General features: G+C 41.0%; 1 protein-coding gene across 1 annotated transcript in view; it reads right to left on the bottom strand.

The window, feature by feature from the left end:
* The window catches only part of LOC134223021 (uncharacterized), a 29,750-nt gene extending 9,707 nt beyond the window's left edge, over positions 1 to 20,043 (bottom strand). The window contains exon 1 of the mRNA XM_062702158.1: positions 19,455 to 20,043. Coding sequence (XP_062558142.1) covers positions 19,455 to 20,043 — 589 coding nt within the window. The remainder of the gene's footprint in view (positions 1 to 19,454) is intronic.
* Between the last annotated feature and the right edge of the window lie 4,843 nt (positions 20,044 to 24,886).

The following is a 24,886-nucleotide window of genomic DNA, read 5'->3' as shown; positions in this document are numbered from 1 at the left end:
GTGGAGCGTAAATGACCAGATCCCCCTTTTCTTCACCTCCTGATTGATGATCCCACTGTCAACCGAACCGATTAAGGTTGAAATTTGAGCTAGTTTATCTCCATTTCTCTGTCAGAACATTGCTCACTTTACCCCCAGGCGACATGACCAATTTCCCCCCATAGCTACATGTTTTTCAAACAACACCTAAACTACGAAAAAAGTTAAAAAAACTATCTACAATCAACCAGTGCCGCTTCATAACAAGCAAAATGAACGATGTGAACGATATTGTGGTTTAGAACTACTAACTCAGAGTTTTCATGGCTTAAATGCAACAGTTCCAAAATTACATCAAACTAGCATTTTGCGAAAGTGCGCAGAATTTTGCTAAAATCTAGCTTTTAAATAGAAATTTCATTATTTGAAATAGCTCGGAGAGTATGAAATGCTTAATTTGTGATGTAGCATGGAAAATAATACGAGAAATCCATAAACAAGGGATAAACAAGCCGTTACCCACTTTACCCCGCCTGTTCACTTTACCCCCGCTACCCCTACATTCGAAAAAAAAAAAGAATTTGTGCGCAAATTGTTTTATTTCTCATTTTTGTGATTTTTTCAGCAGTAAGCACGCCGAATAACAATAATACGACACAAATTGAGCCTAAATTTTCTGTTTTACGAATGTTATTGATAAGTATATGAGCATGTTATTAATAATGAAACAGATACCCTATTATCTGATCTTTCAGGTGGATTAATGCATGAGAACTGGAACTAACTTCCTTGGTAGATAACGGAATTCATAGACATAATAGTTATTCAATTAAGTTGATAGCTATTCTGCTTTTTTAATAAAATCATTTATACTTTCATACCCATACGACTTCAACCATTGCTGATCAGTGGCGCCGGGAGTGGGTGGGACAAGTAGGACATGTCCTACGCATGAAAATACCTGGGTAGGACAGTCAAAGCATTGTCCTACCCATGATTATGGTAAGAAAATACCATATGGATGACTAAAAGATCTTATACTATCTATACTGTTTTAATTTCTAGATCTAAAAATATCATTGAACGTTTCACAGTTAATCAGTGGTAAAACTGACAGTCGTGGAAGTTTCCGGGATTGTAAAGGAGAAATCTATTCCGAAAAACTTCTTAAAGTCTATGAAGAAATCTTTCCATTTTAAAAAGTTCTTAATGATGTATTGAGATTTTCCAAGAGTCTTCAAGTTTCTAATAGTTTCTGCTATATGGAACTATTTGTTGAACGTTTTCTGGAAGTACGTAATTATTTTTGCTAGTTCAGGAAGGCTCAGAAAATTTCTGAAATTTTATAAGAATTGACAGACTGACATGTGAAGTAATCAAAAGATGAATATCTAAATGATAATATAGCTTAGCTTAACTTAGCTAAGGCTGACTGTACTTTTCAATGGTTGGTTCTCCGTGACTGGTCATAACTTGTGTAAATTGTGCTACAATCCAAGTGAATAAAGGTTGGTATTCACTACATACGGGTCCACCCAGTTGGGAAAGGAGAGAAATGTTAGTGAGGTTATTGCTGCTATTAGAGACCGAGAAAACCTCAGAATCCGAACATTAGCACGGAAAGGAAATTTACAACATGTGATAGATTTAGTTCGGAAAAGGTATTGGAGGGTAACCGCCCTTCGGTGGGGTTTGATCCCACGACCCCAGTTCGCATGACAGGTGCTTTCCCTACTAAGCTACGAAGGACCTCCGTCGTCCACTGCAGCTTAGCAGGTACTGATGAAACCAAATTCCCAGCACCAGGTACCAGTCGATCTCTCGCAATACATTTTCAGAACTAACTCTCTCAAATGTATTTTTGTACAATGTCAACCAAGTAGGATGAGTATTTAATATTGTCCGGCTCCTACACACTTGCTTCATCAGCAACGGCGCTCAATGAAGTAGGGTTGTGTGAGGTGTGCCAGTTTGGTCGTCAGATCCCAACACGACCACACAAGCGAAGAGAGATCGCCACTCGAGATCAGTACATTCAAAGTTAATTGCCTATATGCCGGGTATTAAGCCACCCGGAGTGGAAATTAATTACTATGTCTGAAACTTGATTATGCATATGTACAACATGTGATAGATTTAGTTCGGAAAAGGTATTGGAGGGTAACCGCCCCTTCGGTGGGGTTTGATCCCACGACCCCAGTTCGCATGACAGGTGCTTTCCCTACTAAGCTACGAAGGACCTCCGTCGTCCACTCCGGGTGGCTTAATACCCGGCATATAGGCAATTAACTTTGAATGTACTGAAGGAAATTTAGTTATCTTGATAAGGTAGATGACCAAAAATATGGATCGAGGATTCACTTAAAAAAATATGTAGTCTATTTCACATTATGTGATGTAGTTGTTTAGTCTTCGCCAAACCACCTGTCTATAAGGCAGAAACATTAGTCAATAGACTGCCGAGCTCGTCTCCAAAAGTTAAAAAAAGAAGCAAATATATAAGAGAACAATCGCTGAAATATGCGAATATGAAGCATAATGATTGTAGCCCATGCGGATGTCTGGTCGTAGACCTATGAGAGAGTAAAATGTTGAAAGCTTCTAAGAGTTTATTGAAACTGCATGAATCACGAATATACCCACGTTTGCATAAAATCTTCGAAGTTAGAAAGAAAACTGGAACACTAGTATTGAAAACTGGAAATAGAAAACTGGAAATAGTATTGAACTCCCTTAGAGATTTTTGGACAATCATATGCTTCACTGATAGATCGTAGCTGTTTCCGAATTTTTCTATGGGTTCGAGTTCTTAGAAGTTAATTATCACTAACTGAGACCATAAAATATTTTATAAAATTTAAAGATTGTCTTAACAGGGAATTTATAACTTATCTGAGGATGTCCGAAAAAATCTCTAGAAATGTTACCTGGGGATCTCCGGAAAGTCTCTAAAAGTATTCAATAGATATGTCCAGTCTGTCCTACCCACGTCTCAGAACGTGACGGCGCTTCTGTTGCTGATAATACGCTTAGAGTATCCAATCAGCTGTTTCAAATGGTCCTTTGAATTGCTTAAAATAATAGTATAAATTGTGTTATGTAAGACGTGACTGACTGTAAAGCTTTGCTACTAAATTCGTTATAAGCTTACAATGTTGAATCAGATGTAAAACTACGCAATAAGCATATGATGCACCCCACACAATTGCCATAATCAAAACATATTCAAATTTAAAACTAAAATCCTGCAGAAAATAAAACGAAAAAAAAATGTTTTCGTTGTACGTACTATCGAGGTAAAATGTACGTGCAATTGAGGGTACGTACTATCGAGGGTACGTACTATTGAGGTATGCCTGTACTCTCTTTAAAAAGGCTTTTTCAACCTTGTTCGTGTAATTCTTTCCTTAGGATTTTGAGTTCATTTGCAATCTTGATCCTCCGTATCTAAAACCAATAGAAATTAGAAATTCAAGTTTCAGGGAGCTGAAACACGAGCGTTCGTGATGTGAGTCATGTTCGGAATTTAAGTCTAAACGGCATTAATACGCTTTACATGTGTTTAAATGAAAATAAGGTGCTCAAAATATCATGTGACCGCTCCACATTGCTTGACGAAATTGATTTAGGTGACAAGCTTTGAAGGTGTTGAACAACAGATCGACCTTAATTTCTTACACCTGCGATTCAACGCATCTATGAAGCAGCGCGAAGATGAATTGCAGAAAATTTAAATTAGCATGGTTTCCGAATACTGGAATGTGTTTACGAAAGGATGAATATTAAAGAGCCATGGAAATAAGCGATTCGAAATCTGAGTCGAATCTGAACTGATTTGGTCATGACTCATTAACAAGTCGAAACCTTCGGTTGTAATATATGTATTGCTCAGGTTCGCATATTATATTTTTTAAATTCTATATTTATCTAAAGCATTTCTGATGGGGTAATAAACATCCATGTTAAGTAAAATGCTCACTTTACTTTTGATGTGTGTGTGTTTTTGCCTTTCTCGTACACCAAGGTGCAACAAAAAGGCTACTTCCAAGACGATTTTGTGATAGAAGGCCCGGGGACCCATAATGTTATATACCAATCGACTCAGCTCGGCGAATTAAGTCTGTACGTATATGTGTATGTGCGTGTGTATGTATGTATGTGCGCAGAAGCGCCGTCACGTTCTGAGACGTGGGTAGGACAGACTGGACATATCTATTGAATACTTTTAGAGACTTTCCGGAGATCCCCAGGTAACATTTCTAGAGATTTTTTCGGACATCCTCAGATAAGTTATAAATTCCTGTTAAGACAGTCTTTAAATTTTATAAAAATTTATGGTCTCAGTTAGTGATAATTAACTTCTAAGAACTCGAACCCATAGAAAATTCGGAAACAGCTACGATCTATCAGTGAAGCTTATGATTGTTCAAAAATCTCTAAGGAGATCAATACTATTTCCAGTTTTCTATTTCCAGTTTTCAATACTAGTGTTCCAGTTTTCTTTCTAACTTCGAAGATTTTATGCAAAAGTGGGTATATTCGTGATTCCTGCAGATTTCAATAAACTCTTAGAAGCTTTCAACATTTTTCTCTCTCATAGGCCTACGACCAGCCATCCGCATGGTCTACAATTATTATAAAATTCATATTCGCATATTTCAGCGATTGTTCTCTCATATTTTTGCTTCTTTTTTTAACTTTTGGAGACGAGCTCGGCAGTCTATTGACTAATGTTTCTGCCTTATAGACAGGTGGTTTGGCGAAGACTAAACAACTACATCACATAATGTGAAATAGACTACATATTTTTAAGTGAACTCGATCCATACTTTTGGTCATCTACCTTATCAAGATAACTAAATTTTCTTTCCGTGCTAATGTTCGGATTCTGAGGTAGCAACAATAACCACACTACCATTTCTCTCCTTTCCCAACTGGGTGGACCCGTATGTAGTGAACACCAACCTTTATTCACTCGGATCGTAGCACAATTTACACAAGTTATGACCAGTCACGGAGAAACAACCATTGAAAAGTACAGTCAGTCCTAGCTAAGTTAAGCTAAGCTATATTCTTATTTAGATATTCATCTTTTGATTACTTCACCTGTCAGTCTGTCAATTCTTATAAAATTTCAGAAATTTTCTGAGCCTCCCTGAACTAGCAAAAATATTACGTACTTCCAGAAAACGTTCAACAAATAGTTCCATATAGCAGAAACTATTGGAAACTTGAAGACTCTTGGAAAATCTCAATACATCATTGAGAACTTTTTAAAATGGAAAGAATTCTTCATAGACTTTAAGAAGTTTTTCGGAATAGATTTCTCCTTTACAATCCCGGAAGCTTCCACGACTGTTTTACCACTGATTAACTATGAAACTTTTATACGATATTTTTAGATCTAGAAATTAAAACAGTATTGATAGTATAAGATCTTTTTAGTCATCCATATGGTATTTTCATTACCATAATCATGGGTAGGACAATGCTTTGACTGTTCCACCCAGGCAAATTCATGCATAGGATATGTCCTACTTGTCCCACCCACTCCCGGCGCAACTGCTCAGGGTTATCCAAGCTATTCGAAAAAGCTATTTATCACCGGTTACTTGAGTCTGCCGAAAATCTCAACATCTTGCTCGAGGAACAGTTTGGTTTCCGACGCGGTCGGTCAACTGTACACCAATTGACTCGAGTTACCAACGTCCTCAGACGGAACAAGTTTGTCTCAAAAACATCCGCCATGGCCTAACTCGATGTCGAGAAGGCATTTGACAATGTATGGCATGATGGCCTGGTGTACAAACTACAACGCTACAATCTTCCCAGCTACCTGGTGAAAATCATCAACAATTACCTGTCGGCAAGGACATTCCGGGTCTCAATCAGCGGAGCGAGTTCCAATGCGCACAACATCGTCGCAGGCGTCCCCTAGGGCAATATCCTTGGGCCCCTGCTTTTCAATCTGTTCACCTCCGATAGGCCAGAGCCTCCAGAAGGCGGCATTCTGTCTCTGTTCGCAGATGACACCTCCATCGTTTACAACGGTAATCAGTAGTGGTCAGAAAAACTCCAACGAGGCCTGGATGCCCTGATAGAGTACCTCACCAGCTAGAAGATTTGAATCAACGCAGCGAAGACCCAGGTCACCATTTTCCCCTACTCTGAATCCCCCAAACATGTTCTGCCTGGGGACTGTAAACATCCTCAATGGCACGACTGTGGAATGGGCCAATGAGGCCGACTACCTTGGCTTGACCCTCGACAGCAAGCTTATTTTCAGGCAAAAGGTTGACAAGACGGCGACAAAGTGTATCGTTTTGTCAACCGTCGGTCGTCATTGTCCCTGAAAAATAAGCTTGCTGTCTACAAGCAAACCATCCTCCCTGTGATCGAATACGTCATGCCGGTCTGGGAGAGCTGCGCTAAAACCCACCACCTCAAATATCAACGGGTCCAAAACAAATTCCTGAGGATGATCCCCAACACCCCTCCCAGGACAAGAACATCCGAGGTCCACCGTCTGGCCGGAATAAAAACCTTACATGAACGCTTTGGTGAGTGTAAAGAAAAGTTTAGGGTCCGTTGCTTGCATTCGGATCAGGCTCCAATTAGGGCGCTAGTTCCAATCTAGGTTATCAAATTTTTATTGTAAATATTAGTGTACATAGTAGTTAGGTTATCAAATTTAAAAAAAAAACACACTAGCGCCTCCTGAAGGCCGTCATGATACATTATATTTTAAAAATTAAGTAAAAACATAAAAATAATAATAATAATAATAATTAAAATTGAAGTTGGAGGGCCAAGCCGGCCGATCACTGTACATGGTTAAAAATAATTGTAGAACAAAAAATGTTTAAATAAAGAAGAATTTTACTACTACTACGAAGGTGTGAGTAGCAGTGGCAATCCCTATTTTGGAGGCTTAGCGAAAAATCATCGAGTGGTGGTCGGACAGTTTCAACGCAAGGTTTGTCGGCACCTTTCGGTGGCATTGGTTGCTGTTAGTGATTCCATCCATTCAAATTTACTGCATCATCTCCCTCCGACGCGCTATCAATTTCGCTAGTTACGATTGCGTTTCGCACTTTGAGTTACGCATGTTACGATTGAGTTTGGCACTTTGAAGAAAGTTTATTTCGGATAGTCGATTCCACCTTCTTTTGTCTACGCCATCTCAGTGGAAACTATCTACAGCAACTACCCACCGGCGAACGTCGCTCGGACAGACATATGCCAAGAGATAATGTTTTGTTGTATGAAGAAACTTCGTCTTGAGTAAAATTTCTGTTGTTATTTTTCGCAACAATACGGATCTTAGATAAACAACAGCTTATAACCAAATTCAGAAACAATTGCGAGAAAATTTCAAAGGATTCTTAGAATTTGTCATTCTCTGAGTCCGAACGGTTCGTTATCTGCGGAATTACTTTCAAAAAGGCTCGTGCGCGCCGGAAAGCAGCATTAGCCCCGCCCCTTCATAAATCATTATGAGTGCACATTATATTTACACCCATATCAGATAACAAAGGGCGGGCTTAATTTATAGAATACAAGAAAGCTACTTTCCGGCGCGCGAGCCATTTTGGTCGGGATTTTGCAAAGAGCGGTTCGACAAAATGTGATGCAGTGGAGCGTACACAGCAGTACGAAGGCGTGGGTAGTAGTGGCAATGCTGAAAAATTTATTCCAAATGGTGGAGGCTTAGCGAAAAATCATCGAGGACTGTCTGTAATTAATTCTTGAAGTTCTCCTCACTTTGCCACGTACGCTTCCATTGCGGGCGAAAACCAAACGTTTCAAATAAATATATTTGGGTTTGGTTTGACGCTACTTTTGATTTTATTTATTTCTCCTTTATTCCGGACATTTTTGAGGATGGTGTTCTCTAGGGTTGTGATGTCCTCCAATGAAAACCAGTCGAGTGGCTTCAGCAGCGATGAGGCCGATGAGTCATGTTAATTCCACGGTTGGAGACTTAAAGTCTATCTAACAGAGGGCAACTATTCGACTTCTTGATTCAGTTGTCCTCCGAGCAGTTTGCTCAATGTTAATCAAAGGACACAAATAATCATGGCATATACCATCAATTTTGAATAGCTACGTAGTCCTACGTCACCTTTGCGTACAACCCGATTGGGCAGCACCTTTGAGTATTTTGTAAAATGTGATTTAATGTATTATCTACATAAATCTTCATCAATTAAAACGCGTTCCTAAGCCAAGCAGTACGTTGTTAGCATGGTTTGTTCCTTCTCTCCTGCTTGTCGGACCTGCTCGAGCAGCCATCGAAAGATATACATAGAAGGCATTGAGCACTGCTAGGGTAAAACGTCCTATCGTTGTGGTATGCCCTAATGTTGCGGTAGTGTTAAAGTAGTGCATTCTGGATATAATACCATTGATAACAATTGTGGGTACGCTAAAACTCTTTGAATTAACGACTAGAACAGCTTTGGTTTGACAAAATTCCGTTCAAAATGATGAAAAATCAACATTTTCTAGAGCCTATTATTGCGGTAGTGCTAAAGTCCTATTGTTGCGGTATCGCTCTCCATAAGAATTACATGCAATACCGCAACAATAGGACTGACCTTCAAAAATATCGCAACGATAGGCAACTGCGTCCTATTATTGCGGTAGTTTGTTTTTATTGTGATAAAACAAAACAACTTAAGTTTAGCACAATTGACATAATATTTATAAAACTATAGTTAACGAGCATCCTGTTCAACTACTACAATATGAAAATCGACCAACAGGTAATTTTTGAAGAATTTTTTTGATCAATTTTATTTCGACACGGTGCTTAACCCCTCCATAATAGGTCGTTTTACCTAACCCATTCTTCGTGAACATCCCTCGAAAATACTCGACGTTGCTCAGTCCGCACAACCATCGCACACAATCCGTAGCGTAACCGAAATCTGATATGATTCGCAAGCATCACCGCCCTCCAGGACGCAACGAATTAGGAAATTTTATCACTGTAAATTGATTTCAAACCTAATTAATTGAGTTTAAGACCGTAATTGAAAACAAATTAGACACTCCTTTATGTTGAAGGTTTGATTAAAACTTGTAACTGTTTACCGGAAATCACGTTCAAACAAATAACTTTTCAACAGCAAAGCTGGATACTTCGAAAAATCGAGATACTGCAACTCTTATCTTGTTTTAACTATTGAGAAATTTTCAAATAGTTCTCGCTCTCATTAAAAACTGTCTTCTTTATGAACTTCTACTGGACTTTACCGAGGGGGCGCAGATGAATTTCCACTTTGAAAATGAATCATTATTAAAACTTTCGATGGGACCTTATCCTTATCTTTTAACCTCGGCGCACCCGAACCTCATCCATCATTCGTGTTGTTATCTGCTAAAAGGAAGGGACAAACTTTTTCACAAGGAGGGAAGAAAATCAACTGCTCTTGTCTCTACCTTCGCGCGCAAGAATCGAAAGTCCAACAGCTGGCATAAGAAGTAACAAAGTGTCGTCTTTTAGTCGGTGTAAAAAAAATAAATAAAGCCCCGTAAAACCATGAACTGTCAGCAGCTCCAGAAGCTCACTTTCTCTCCTCCGTTGTTTATAAAACTGCCCTTCCATCACTCAAAGTTGACTCAGCCCTGAGTCATCATCCCCTATACCAAAGTTGCTGTGCTCATAGCCCGCGATTCAAATATCGCACAGTGATACGAGACGACAATTTGGCGATCTATCTACATGTCATGAGTTAAACAAATTCTATTATGAAATTTGTTACATGCTTGTTTAGTAGAGTGTATTTACGAGCTGCGTATCTGCCTACAAAGGTGGAATTAACTGGAATAGCATAAACTTTCTACTGGATTTGTTGTGATAGTTATCAGGTTTTTGCCGCGGTAATGCGTTAATTATTTCAAGCAGCAGGTTTTTGGTGCAATACAAAAGCTGCACTAGTCTTATTTCCGCCAACATACCAGGCAAGATATATTGTGGGTGGTACACTATACTGCCGCTCTACACATAACTGTCCTATGTTATGTAAAAATAAATCAAACTAGCGCCAATTTGTTTCACTAATTTCAAAATCGATTGATTTAGAGTTCTGTGCGTGATTTCTTTTGTTTTTTTTTTTCTTTTGTTTCACGGCCGGTAATAAGAGTAGCCATCGAACAAGTAAGTGCAGGGCGTGTTTTAGTCGTCGGAAAAGAAATAAAATATCTATATTGTGTTCGGTCGTCCAAAACGCGACTCTCTTCAGTTTTCATATGCCACCGGGTGTGTATGTTTTAACTTTTAGCATCGCTTATCAAAGTGAATCCAGATAAATTATCCTTTGTAACTAAAACGATATCCTATCCCAAGACAATCGTGGAGATGCAGAGGTATACTCTGTCTCTAGCAGCAACGAGAATCGAACTAACAATCCTTCTATTCCTATATGGCCGTAAGGACGTGGCCGGCGCCGTTATTGACTTTAAATATTAGAGCTCCCGAAACATGTACGTACATTGAGAATGGGTAGCTGATCCCAAGCCCCATTCATTGTGTTCTCTGTACAATTTCGCAAGTTCAGTCAATTACGGAGTAGCAACTACGAATTGTGCGGTCATAATGCTCATGCTCATGCTAATTTTAAAATCGATTGGTTAACCATGATAGAAGTATTAAAATAACTTCATCATTACTTTCTATATCAAATAACATCTTTTGACTCGCTAAGAATAAAATGGCCATAACTAGTTCTGTGATAAGAAATAGCAAAAAGCTTTTGTGACAACAAACCACTTTGTGGTAAATGTTTCCAAAGACATCGGGAGGATACCTGCCAGCAACAAGCCACAAAATGTGCTTATTGTGGTTTGGATCCTGCCCATGGTTTGCAAGATTGCCCGGTGTACAGAAAGCGCACCCAAAAAGTGAAGCGCTCGTTGGTACAGCGCTCCAAGCAGTCTTATGCGGAAATGGTTAAAGCGCAAGACACATCCGCCACTGCCACCACAAAGATTGCTTTTTCAGCTACCGTTCAAGTAAGTGACTATTATGATTCCATCTCCATTGATGAATCGGACTCTGACGCAGCCGATATGGATGATTCTTCGAGGTACACGCGCCCGAAAAGAGGAAGCAACCGTCTTCCTGGATCGCGCCGAAAGAAAACAAAAGTCATTCATAATGGCTTGGCAAAATCTGAAGGTAATGGGGATTATTTAAAATCCCGAAGCAACCAGTCTGCAGATCCTTGCTGCACTAAGACATTCCCGCCATTGCCTAAAACCGATGTTCCTAAGAAACATCCGGCTAGGATTATCAATGGAAAGGAAAATGCTACTCGCACTTCCGAAGGGAGAATCTCGTCCATGCGAGGATTGATATCCTTTAAGGACCTCGTGGACCGCTTTTTGAATCTATTCAATATTCCGAATTCATTGAGGCCAATCATTGACCTCTTTATTCCAACAGTTGAAAGTTATCTGAAGCAATTGACTGTTTCATGGCCCCTTCTTGCAGTACTTGTATCTTTCGATGGATAATACGACCATACAAGATACAATCACTGTGCTGCAGTGGAACTGTCATAGTCTGAAACATAAATTGGACGAGTTTAAGTTTTTAATTCGCAACTCCGATTGCGATATATTTGCACTCTGTGAAACATGGCTTTCTTCTGAAGATGAAATCAACTTCCACGATTTTAACATTATTCGCCAAGATCGGGATGACCACTATGGTGGCGTTCTTTTGGGGATCAAAAAATGCTACTCCTTCTACAGACTTCCCATTCCGATTGTAAATGGCTTACAAATCGTCGCCTGGCAAGTAAATGTATAGAATAAAGATCTTTGCATCGCTTCAGTTCATATTCCATCAAACGCATCACTTAATCATCGACAACTTTGGAGCTCAGTCTCCCTTCTATCATTGGGTGATATGAACGCACATGGTATTGGATGGGGCGAAATATTTGGCGATTATCGAGCGCCAGTTTTCTATGATTTGTGTGACGATTTCAATGTGAATATTTTGAACACTGGTTAAGTAACTCGAATAGGACGAAATGGGCAACAAAGCCATATTGATCTGTCTTTATGTTCAAATTCACTATCATTAGATTGCACGTGGAAGGTAATTCAAGATCCCCATGGTAGTGACCATATGCCGATAGTCACCACAATTAAAAATGGCTACAAGAATCTGAGCCAGTTAATGTTCCTTTCGATCTCACGAAGAACATTGACTGGCATAAATTTGCATCGGCGGTGAAAATTGGTATTGAATCAACTGATATTCTTCCGCCACTGGATGAGTATCGATTCCTTACCGAATTGATTCATAAAAGCGCACTGGAAGCTCAGAAACGACGCGTTCCAAGTACATCTGTCATAAGAAGACCAGCCACTCTTGGATGGGATGATGAATGTACTAAGTTGTATTCTGAGAAATCTGATGTTTCAAGGCCTTCCGTAAACACGGAAGGTCTGAGCTTTTGAAGAGTATTTGAGGCTTGAAAGAAAGCTCAAAAATCTTCTCAAGGCAAAAAACGTAGCTACTGGCGACGTTTTGTCGAGGGACTATCGCGAGAAACCTCAATGACAACACTTTGAAAACGGCCCGCAACATGCGGAACCGCATTTCCACTAATGAGAGTGAAGAATACTCCAATCGATGGATATTTAACTTCGCAAAAAGGTCTGCCCAGATTCCGAACCAGCAGAACCGCTATTTCGAGAATCAGTCAATGATCCCGGTTCTTTGGGCGGACCATTCTCAATGCTGGAACTTTATATGTCTCTTCTTTCATCGAATAACTCTGCTTCGGGATGCAATAACATCAAATTCAATCTTCTTAAAACCTCCCAGATATCGCAAAAAGACGATTACTTGACCTGTACAACTGTTTCATGGAGTACAACATTGTGCCACCTGAATGGCGACAGGTAAAAGTAATAGCTATTCAAAAGCCTGGGAAACCAGCGTCTAATTACAATTCCTACCGACCGATTGCCATGCTTTCATGCATGAGAAAATTTTTGGAAAAAATTATCCTTTCAAGAATCGACCATTGGGTTGAACATAATGCATTACTCTCAAATACTCAGTTTGGATTTCGTAAGGGTAAAGGAACAAACGATTGTCTAGCGTTGCTCTCTTCAGATATACAGCTGACCTTTGCGCACAAAGAGCAATTGGCTTCAGTATTCTTGGATATTAAGGGCGCTTTTGATTCAGTTTCCATAGAAGTACTGTCAGACAATCTGCACAGTAGTGGATTACCCGTTATTTTGAATAATTTCTTGTACAATTTGTTGTCAGAAAAACAAATGAACTTCACACTCGGCACTCTGACAACTTCCAGAACTAGCTACATGGGCCTTCCCCAAGGATCATGTTTAAGTCCCTTGCTTTATAATTTCTATGTTAAAGATATTGACAATTGTTTGGAAGAACAATGCACGCTGAGACAACTTGCAGATGATGCCGTGGTCTCTCTAAGAGGTCCATGTGCAGATGTCTTGCAAGGACCATTGCAAAGTACCCTGGATAATCTGACTGTTTGGGCCAGACATTTAGGGATCGAGTTTTCACCGCAAAAAACTCAGTTGGTTGTGTTTACTAAGAAGCGGTATCCTGCTCAACTGAAACTAAAACTGTTGAATGATGACATCAACCAATCTTTATCTTCTAAATACCTTGGGGTCGTGTTTGATTCTAAATGCACCTGGAGACTTCATATTGAGTATTTGATAGAGAAATGCTGGAAAAGGATCCATTTCCTACGTTCTATCTCCGGAACATGGTGGGGTGCTCACCCGGAAGACCTCATCAAACTATATAGAACGACTATTCTCTCTGTTTTAGAGTACGGCTCCTTCTGTTTCCTCTCAATAGCTGATTGCCACCTAATTAAATTGGAACGAATTCAATATCGTTGTTTGCGTATTGCTCTTGGCTGTATGCATTCAACGCATAACATGAGCCTGGAGGTGCTTGCTGGAGTCACTCCTTTAAAGCACCGTTACTAGGAGCTCTCATTAAGAATACTAATCAAATGTGGAACAAGTAACAAACTTGTCTTACATAACTTCGATAATATGCTTGAACTGATTCATCGGTCAAGATTCCTAAGAGTTTATCTCAACTACATATCGTCAGATCTTTGTCTTCCCTGTTATACTCTCCCTCGAGTTGACTTCACCAATGACAGTTTCTCAATTGAATACGATCTGTCCATGAAACATGCCATTCAAGGAATACCAGATCATCTTCGAAAAATATCCATTCCCTCACTTTTTTCTGAAAAATATGAACATGTCAATTGCAACAACAGATATTTCACTGATGGTTCTCGCATCAACGGATCCACTGGCTTCGGTGTTTTCAATGTAACTTCAACCACCTTCCGAAAACTTCAGGAACCGTGTTCGGTTTATGTTGCTGAGCTGGCAGCAATTAACTTCGCTTTGGGGATAATTTCAAATCAGCCCGTAGACCATTATTTCATCTTCTCGGATAGTCTTAGTTCTATCGAGGCACTCCGGTCGATGAAACCTGTTAAGCACGCATCTTACTTTCTTACAAACATAAGAGAGCAGATGCGTGGTTTGGTCGAAAGATCATTCAAGATTACCTTTGTTTGGGTCCCATCTCACAGCTCAATCTACGGCAATGAGAAGGCAGACTCGCTAGCAAAGGTGGGTGCACAGGAAGGTGAGGTTTATGATAGACACTTCTCGAGCAACGAGTTTTTCCCATTAGTCCGTCAGAGTACTCTTCAAAGTTTGCAAAGAAATTGGACACACAACGAACTTGGACGCTGGCTATTTTCCATAATTCCAAAAGTTTCTGGGCGAGCGTAGTTCAGAGGTGAGGACTTAAGTCGAGGCTTCATTCGCGTGATGTCGAGACTTATGTCTAATCACTATTCACTAAACGCACATCTGTACAGAATGAACCTTGTCGACAGCAACTTATGTAGGTGCGAAGCCGGTTATGATGACATCGATCACGTAGTTTGGTTCTGCTCGGAAAACGACGCCTCCAGAGAGCAATTAATGGATACCCTAGTGACCCGAGGTAAACAACCCTTCCAGGAGAGGTGTTTTGGGGGATCGTTATGTGGTCTATATGCAAGCCATTTATAGTTTTCTTTGTTCCTCTGACATAAAAGTCTAATACTTTTGTTTTTTCTTTTTCTTCGAAGTTTTTTTGTGTTGTCTCTGTCTTTCTGTCCCGTAGAGCGCCGTAGCTCTGGCCATCCGGAAGATGCTCCCATGCGAACCATTCTTCGAGCACGACGACACACCACATCGTCCCCTACGCCAAATGACCGGATGAGCTGCTGAAATTCCTTGATTATGATGATTCCCTGATTCCCGAATCCTAATCCCCATCCATCCTTAAACATTGTAAACCTAACCTCGAGTCACCACGAGTACGTTGGCTTATTTCCCTTTCTTACTATTTTAATAATAAGATTATGTCGATTGTACATATCACAAAGAAACGTGGCTCCGTAAAGTGTTATACACGCCTGAGCCTACCAAATAAACGAACTTGGAAAAAAATAGCAAAAAGCGGGGACTGGCGAAGTCATGTGATTGAAATGTGTTGTGCGACTTGTTTTAAAATATTCTAAAGCATAATATCCATGTCAAGATATAATCAGTTCGATAGATATCTGAATAAACTTGACAAATATTTGTACATATTCATTTGTACTTATACGTTATTCAGTCTACATTATCATCAAACGACAACTCCATTTTTCGATGGAGAAAATTGACTTGAGTTTAGATTTTTCCATCAAAATGAGACAATTCCGCACGACAGTACAATGAATTACTAAGTGGAATCTAATAAATTTCGCATCTCATGAACACAAATGCATCTTACTTCGAAAAAAAATGAATTTTGCACAAATTTCGATGGTTATTAATATTAATTTTATAGGAAATGAAAAAAGAAGCAAATCCACACCAAGGCTCAAAAATGCACGGTTCCAATCACAATTTGTTAGCAGCGTTTCTTATTTTTGAAAAATAATGCTACAAGAATCATTGTCTATTTACTCAAATTTAGTCAATCTTTTTTTTTGTGAAAGAGTTTTTCACCGAGTTACCAGCAATGAGCAATGATTAACTATGTTTCGATAAAGTTGACTGAATTTTCCTAAACATTTTAACCGACATTTAAGATATTGGAATCTCGGCAATGGAAAAATATCGAAGTTTAAGCTTGTACGATCATTTAGAGTTTTAAAATATATAGAGTATAAATACTAAGTTCAAAAGCAGCTCAAGTTCCAGTTTAAAAGAAGAGCTATCAAAAAAGTTAATGAATTGCCAATCACGAATAGGCAAAACTAAGTCGCTGAAAAGCAAAATCTCAAATAATATATCCTCATTTTTTCTCAGGGTCTTAGCATTTTTGTTTTATTTTCCCAAAGTTGGTACTGCCCAGTTTGACAAAAAATAAGTTCTACCGAAATCTCAGTAAAACTTACGTCTCGGTTGCTGAGATACAGAAAATATTTAGCTGAGAATCAGTAAAACTTAAACCACTTTAACGTTCATCTACTCAGCGAATAAGTTAAACATATGTATATTGTTGTCTCTTTTTTTCAAAGGAAAAAAAAATCTTCTGTTTCTGTTTAAATTTTGTGTTTTCCTATTTTTAACGAAATTTGAGCTAATTTTCCTGAAGAACAAAAGAGACCGCAATAAAATTTTATTCAGTTGAGAAGATGAAAGTTAGAGGACATGACATTTTTCTACCCAAATTTTGTTTTATAATTTACTGAGCTGCGGTGGTTCCCGATTTTGTCGAAATAAATTAGAACGTATGTTTCGACATGTTAAATTAGTTTTAAATCGGAAAATCCGTCCCAATGCAACACTGTGCGTAAGTCAGTGCCGGTGTCACCTGTTTATCGAGGCAACGAAGCAAAATCTTCGAACTCAGAATACGGAGAAACAAACTTTTTGCGCGTATTCAAGATAAATTGCACTTTGTGCCCCATCCGTCCATCGTCCACTCCTTACCCCGAGAAAATCTATCCACATAGTGTGACGTTGGATCAGTACCCAGAAGGTTTGCCGGAGCTCCTTTGCCCATTCTCTCTCTCCCTAGTCTAGTCTAGTGTGCTTCTTGCCATGAAGTGCAAAAGTTTCATTCCAATGGAACTGATTGTGCCCCATCACACCGACTGCGTGGTGCGCGTGTCTTCCCAACCATATCGGAAACGGTTCAAGCTGTCACTGGCAGCTCGCGGTAGAAGTTAGTATCGTCGTAGAGCGTTGAGGATGTGACGAGAGGTTGAACTTTTCAAATTAAATTTCACAGATCATCAGATCACAAAACGGTGAGGCACGAGGGACGCAACCAACTTTCATGAATGCCAACATTTTCCCAAAATGGTTGGGCATCCCTCGGTTTATTTGGGAAGCATGCTCGATTGGTCATTCCGAAAGCTTGTTGAGATGTAATTTCAGAACTCTTTAATACAACATAGGCAGACATTTGTTATGAATCAAAATTATGCTGGTTTAGTATGGAGTTTTCAATGTGCCTGACAAATTAATTCATTCGTGGTCACTCGCTTATTCAACCAAAAATCGTCTTCTGCAGCTAAAAAAACTAGCTTATTCAGATTAAATTGTTTGTTGGATTGGTTCTGACTACAACTAAAATATATTCCTCTAACTCTACCTTCAAATTAGAATTCATATTCTTTTTCTTCTTTGTTGGCATTACAGCATTGTAACTGTCCAGGTCTGCACAATATTGCTTTCATAAATCTGTATTAGCATTAGCATTAGCATTGAGCAATTCGCACAAATTCGTAGGTGGTACAAGCCTGGATTATTGTATGAGAGTAGCATCACTTTCATCCGTTACCACAGATATTGATTTGGGACTAATCACTATCTCTTAGATGGAAGCAATGTACTCTCCAATAGTCCAGATCTGTCCTGGCCACGTCCTTGCGAATGCTGGGGAAGGGGTAGGATGGTTAGTCGGACACTTACTTAAGAAAGATGCAGAGAACTCTACGACCTCTCATAGGTGCCACGGGAGGTTTTGGAATTGTTAGTGTGGAAGGTTATAACAGTAGGAATCGTGTTGGTAGAACGTGAAACACAGAAAGAACTATGATAGAAATACAAATTAGGAAAGGGACGAGCCTGGAATTGAACCCACGACCTCCTGCTTATAAGGCAGAAGCGGTAGCCACTAGACCACCGAGCTCGTCTATTGTTTTCATAAATCTGTATGGTAATAAAAAAAATCACTGTTATGTATGATTGTAACATAATGCACAATAATAAAGCATATCAACGTGCACTTTAAAACAGACAGAAACCAATTTTGGAGCTCCGGGATTTGCAGGTTTTGAGATGTACACGGTGTGCGGTTACTGAGATTTACGCGGTTTTAATTTACACGGAACGTGTCCCTGCGTGAAAACCAGAAATCATTGTTTATTTTTTTCATTTTTACGTTGGGGATCATATTTTTGTGCACCAGACGTGTGAAACAAGTTGAAATGCATCATAAGAACCGATGTCCCAGCAATTGGAACTTTTTTAAAAGAATTTAATATAAAGTATTGCCTCCCGATTTATTATTTAATACCAGACTAAGGCCAGAGTGGCCTGTGCAATAGTGTCTTCTGCTGCCAGTGTCTTCTCCATTCAGCTCGGTCCATGGCTGCACTTCTCCAACCACGCAGTCTGCGGAGGGTCCTCCACCTGATCGATCCACCTTGCCCGCTGTGTACCTCGCTTTCTTGTTCCCGTCTCGTTGTCGAGAACCATTTTCACCGGATTACTGTCCTGTGACTGACTGTGTATTCTGGCTACGTGCCCGACCCATCGCAGTCTTCCAATTTTCGCGGTGTGAGCGATGGATGGTTCTCCCAACAGCTGATGCAACTCGTGGTTCATTCGCCTCCTCCACGTACCGTCCACCATGTGCACCCCACCATAGATGGTACGCACTTTCCTTTCGAAAACTCCCAGTGCGCGTTGGTCCTCCACGAGCATCGTCCAGGTCTCGTGTCCGTAGAGAACTATCGGTCTAATGAGCGTTTTGTAGATTGTCAGTTTGGTATGGCGACAAACTCTATTCGATTGGAGCGTTTTGCGGAGTCCAAAGTACGTACGATTTCCTGCCATGATGCGTCTCCGAATTTCTTTGCTGATATCGTTATCGGCGGTCACCAGTGAGCCCAAGTACACGAATTCTTCAACCACCTCGAATTCGTCACCACCGATAGAAAGTCGTGGTGGGTGGCTTACATTGACCTCTCTTGAGCCTCTTCCTATCATGTACTTCGTCTTTGACGTGTTGATGACTAGTCCAATCCGTTTAGCTACGCTTTTCAGTCTGATGTAAGCTTCCTCCCTCCTCTCAAAGTTACGTGCCATGATATATATGTCGTCGGCGAAACCAAATAACTGGACGGACTTTGTGAAAGTCGTACCACTCGTGCACATGTGTCCACGAATGAAATGGTTGGGCGTTAGCGACTCATCCTCGGCCGACTCTTGTGGAACATACGTTAGCGGACGGCATTTTATCATATCTTCTGCCTCAGCTAACGTTGTCAGTAAAACTTCGTCTGTCAACGTCCGCCCATCGTCAAATACTTTCATTGCCTCCTTCACGGAACGAACGAACCTTTCCCTGGCTCCTCCCATATGCGGTGCCAATGGTGGATTGAAGTTCCATTTTGTTCTAGCGTTAGTAAAGGTGTCACTGCAGTCTACGCTTATTTGCTGGGTAACTTTTTCACATGCACCAATGAAGTTTGTTCCATTATCGGAGAAAAACTCATCCGGCATTCCGCGCCGGCAGGCAAAGCGGCGAATTGCTATCACACAACGTTGGGTGGACATGTTGTGCACCACCTCTAAGTGTATTGCTCTAGTTGTCAAACAGGTGAACAATGATACCCAACGCTTCTCTGTGCGACGGCCGACGGTGACCATTAACGGGCCGAAGTAGTCGACTCCGGTGAAACTGAATGGTCGCGGGTTTGGAGTCAGCCGTTGAATGGGAGGTGGAGCCATTCGTGGGATTCTTGGTCGACATTTTTGGACTTGGACATTTTTGGACACCATACACACTCCTTCATAACTTTCTTAACTTAAGCTCTGATGTATGGAATGTAAAATTTTTGTCTCATTTCGTTTACCACAGTTTCCCGATTTGCGTGGCCGAACTTTTGGTGGTAATGTTCCATTAACTTCATAGTGATCGGATGTTTTCTAGGCAGAATTATCGGGAATCGCACTTCAAACGGAAGAAATTCTGCTTTCGTTGTTCGTCCTTCATGACGGAGTATGCCAAATTCATCTAGTATCGGTGTGAGTTTGTAAAGGTCACTGTCCTTATCTGCCTTAGGAAGTTTTCCATCGCTGGTCACTTGATGAAGAATTCGGATCTCCGCTGCGAAACAGTCACCTTGCGCTATCTTCCAAAGCAATCGTTCTGCTTCTTGAAACTCTTCCCTTCTCAATGATTTTTTTAAACATGGAACCGATCGCCTAATTATACCACTGACTTTGCTTACTGTCGGAAGAACTTCAATCAGTTGACCACGACTTTTTCAGTAGATATTTGCTACAAAACGTAAAACGCACGCAATCGTCCTCACAAGCACATTCCATCTAGATATTCTAATCACATCTATCCACGATTCTGATGGCTCTAAATCGTGGAAGAGGAACGTTGTACGAAGCTCTTCTTGAACATTTGGTTTTATCATTGGTTGCTCCGGCCATAGCTGTCCGGAAACAGTGGATCGTCCTCTTTCCACAATAGCCCCGTTTGGAACCGGTCACCTATCTTTATTGTCGTGTTCTTTATGATTCTTCTTGCTCGTTGATCTTCGCTTGATTCTGGCAGCAAATTTACGGAAACCCCATATGCTCCAAAGCATAATGTGAGCGCAATAAATCGTGTAATTCTTGATTGTTTATACCATCACATGAGTGATAGCCAACGTGTGGTGATATGATTTCTTCAGGAATTTGAGAGCCATAGACGGTCCATCCTAGCTTAGATCTCACAGCAATTGATTCCCCTGGTTTTCCAATCCGCGACTCTAGTGGTGCGAACAAATGCAAATGTTTTAAACCTATAAGAATCTTCAGTGGCTCCATTTCGTAATCTACCACCGGAAGATCCTGTAGGTGTTGATACTGCTTAGCAATTTCTGCATAGCGTAGCGCTTGTTCTAGAAGCTTTAGTGTTTGAACGGTGTGGACATTTCGTATTCAACAGTATCAGTTTATCCGGAAATCCGTTTTCGTGCATTAGCTGCCATAGCTGGTCCCGATCGAATGTATCTTATGCGGCTTTGAAGTCGATAAATAGATGATGTGTGTGCACGTTGTATTCGCGGCATTTCTGCAATACCTGACGTATGGCGAACACCTGATCTGTGGTAGAGCGTTCACCCATAAATCCCGCCTGGTACTGCCCCACGAACTCTCTTGCAATTGGTGTTAGTCGACGGCATAAAATTTTGGAGAGTACCTTGTAGGCGGCGTTCAGCAATGTGATTGCGCGGTAGTTGCTACAGTCCAGCTTATCGCCTTTTTTTGTAGATGGGACACACGACACCTTCCATCCACTCCTGCGGCAGAACCTCATCCTCCCAAAACTTACCCAGGTAATTACCCAGTGCAGCGCTCTAGCCAGTGCCTCACCACCGTGTTTTAATAGCTCTCCTGGTAGTTGGTCAACCCCAGGGGCTTTGTTGTTTTTCAGCCGGCCAATCTCCTCCTGGATTTCCTGGAGATCCGGAGCCGGTAGAATTATGTCCTGCGCGCGTTCTCCAAGGTCCATCACCATACCGCCATCTTCGTCTGCCACATCGCCATTCAGGTGTTCTTCGTAGTGCTGCCGCCACCTTTGCATCACCTCACGTTGGTTCGTAAGAAGGTTCCCGTTTATGTCCTTACACATATCAGGCTGTGGCACGTGGCCCTTACGTGAACGGTTCAACTTCTCATAGAACTTTCGTGTGTTATTAGCGCGGTACAGTTGCTCCGTCTCTTCACGGTCTCGATCTTCCTGCTGGCGCGTTTTCCTCCGAAAAATCGAGTTTTGTCTGTTCCGCGCCCGTTTGTATCGTGCCTTGTTCGCCCTCGTGCGGTGTTGCAGCAATCTCGCCCATGCTGCATTTTTCTCTTCTACTAACTGCTCACATTCGCCGTCATACCAGTCGTTTTTCTGATCCGGGGGCACCGTGCCAAGTGCAGCGGTTGCGGTGCTACCAATGGCGGATCGAATATCTCTCCAGCCATCTTCAAGAGACGCTGCGCCTAGCTTCTCTTCCGTTGGGAGTGCCACTTCCAGCTGCTGCGCGTATTCTTGGGCTAGTCTACCGTCGTGTAGCCGCCCAATGTTAAGCCGCGGCGTCCGACTTCGACGCGTGTTGTACACCGTCGAGAGTTTTGAGCGTAGGCATACTGCAACGAGGTAGTGGTCGGATTTGATATTTGCACTGCGGTAAGTGTCGACGTTCGTGATGTCGGAGAAGAATTTACCGTCGATTAGAACGTGGTCGATTTGGTTTTCCGTTTCTTGGTTAGGTGATCTCCATGTGGCCTTGTGGATATTTTTGCGGGGAAAGAAGGTGCTTCGGACTACCATTCCGCGGGAGGCTGCGAAGTTTATGCATCGTTGGCCGATGTCATTCGATACGGTGTGCAGACTATCCGGTCCGATGACCGGTCTATACATTTCCTCCCTTCCTACCTGTGCTTTCATGTCACCGATGACGATTTTGATGTCCCGCAGTGGGCATCCATCGTATGTCTGCTCCAGCTGTGCGTAGAACGCTTGTTTCTCGTCGTCAGGTCTCCCTTCGTGTGGGCAGTGCACGTTGATGATGCTATAGTTGAAGAAACGGCCTTTAATCCTCAGCTTGCACATCCTTGCGTTGATTGGCTGCCACCCAATCACACGATGGCGCATCTTACCCAGCACTATGAAGCCGGTTCCCAGCTCGTTGGTGGTGCCACAGCTTTGGTAGAAGGTAGCCGCCCGATGCCTGCTTTTCCACACTTTCTGTCCTGTCCAGCAAATCTCCTGCAGCGCCACGACGTCGGAGTTGCGGGAATGTAATTCATCGTAGATCATCCTGTCACAACCTGCGAAACCTAGCGACTTGCAGTTCCATGTTCCAAGCTTCCAATCGTGATCCTGTATTCGTCGCCTAGGTCTTTGCCGATTATATCGAGTCGCATTATCTCTTATATTGTTCGTAATGATTGGTTTTCCAGGCGGCTTATTGGGCCTGCACAAACCTCCTGTCTCGTCGGAGGGCCGTCGTGTCAGGGCTGTTTAGCGTTCCACCTAACACCAGGACTTGGGCTTGTGCGCTTTGAGCGGCACACGGTCGCTTTGGTGGGGCCTACTTGCGGATACATGCAGCTTTTTATAGAGGTTTAACAGGGCCCACTGTCAAACCCCACCACATCCTAGGCAAGCCCCACAACTCGCAGATGGCCAAGGGATCGTCAAGCCCTTGGACATAGTCCCTGCTGCCCTGATGTAATTCCCGAAATTATTCCTGGAGAAATCTAGGCATATCTTCAGAAATACCATTCGTCATTCCATCGCAAATTTAATTAAAATAAACCCGTCAGGAAATCATCTGGAAGTGTCTTAAGGTATTCTTTTAGAAACTTCTTTGGATATACCTCTAGCATTTTTTTCAGAGATTCCTTTAGAAATACTTTTCAAAAATCCGTTCGGTTCCGTAAAATTTCTTCAAAAGCTTATTTGTAAATTCCTCTAGAAATACTCTCGGGAGCTTGTTTGTTAAAGTCCTTGTAAATTTCCCCTGAAATTTCTTAGAAAGTTCCTATGGGAAACTCTCTGAAAATCTAAGAAATCCTTCGGAATTTTCCTCAGAAATTCCTTCAGTAAATCCATATAAAAAAATAATCTCTAAGGAATTCGTCCAGAAATTCTGTAGGAGTTCTTACCGAAATTCATTGAAGAATGAGAACTTTAGATAAAGTTCTAAAAAGATTCCCGAAAGAATCCCTGACGGATTTTTTGAATGCCTGTAGAAATATCTGGAAAATGTTCTAAAGGTATTTCGCGAGGAACATCCAAAAGAATTCCTAATGCAGTTTCAAAGAAAGTTCTAGCCGAATTTCATAAGAATGTTCTAAAAAAAACTCCTTATGTAAGTTTTGAAGTACTTCCTGAAGGAATTTTCGACGAAATTCCAAGAATTTCATCTTAGAGTTTCCGAAGGAATTCCTTAAGAAATCGTTATAGGAATTTCCGAATATGTTTCCAAATATTTTTTTGGTAGAATTCTTCTCTTAGAAAATTAGGGAACTTTATAATTCTTTCTTCCTTTCTTCCGTTTGGGTATTCCTGGATTTTCGTCCTAAAATTTCCTGGTGGAAATGGATTGATTGCAATCTCGATATTTTGGGGGATTTTCTTGGTATGCAGCTCAAATTTCAGAGCCAAACAAAGTTTTGTTTTGTTTCTGGATTAAACTGGTTCCGACCTTACAATTCTTACTGCCGACGCCAAATTATGAATGAATTGATTTCGCCAAAATAGCTGGTGAATCAACATAACCAGAACTCTGGCACCGCCAGTCTTAACGTGCTAATTTTCAAGTGTCTTCTAAGTGATTACAACCTAATCATTGTCCTGATCTGCATGATTTTGAGAAACAAAACTACCAAACTGAGTTCTCTCCAACAAGCACAATCAATAAAAAGGATCCATTTTTTATTTGATTAGTACCATCTCACGCCTTCACATTTCATCAAATGATATTTAGTCGTATGACATTTGGTCGAAAGCACTTTACGTCGAATGGACATTTCGTCGAAAAAGACGCAGGCATTTGGTCTAAAGGGCACTACG

Source organism: Armigeres subalbatus, chromosome 3 (genome assembly GCF_024139115.2).
Source record: "Armigeres subalbatus isolate Guangzhou_Male chromosome 3, GZ_Asu_2, whole genome shotgun sequence".
Classification (NCBI taxonomy): domain Eukaryota; kingdom Metazoa; phylum Arthropoda; class Insecta; order Diptera; family Culicidae; genus Armigeres; species Armigeres subalbatus.
This window is presented reverse-complemented; position numbering and strand designations above follow the sequence as displayed.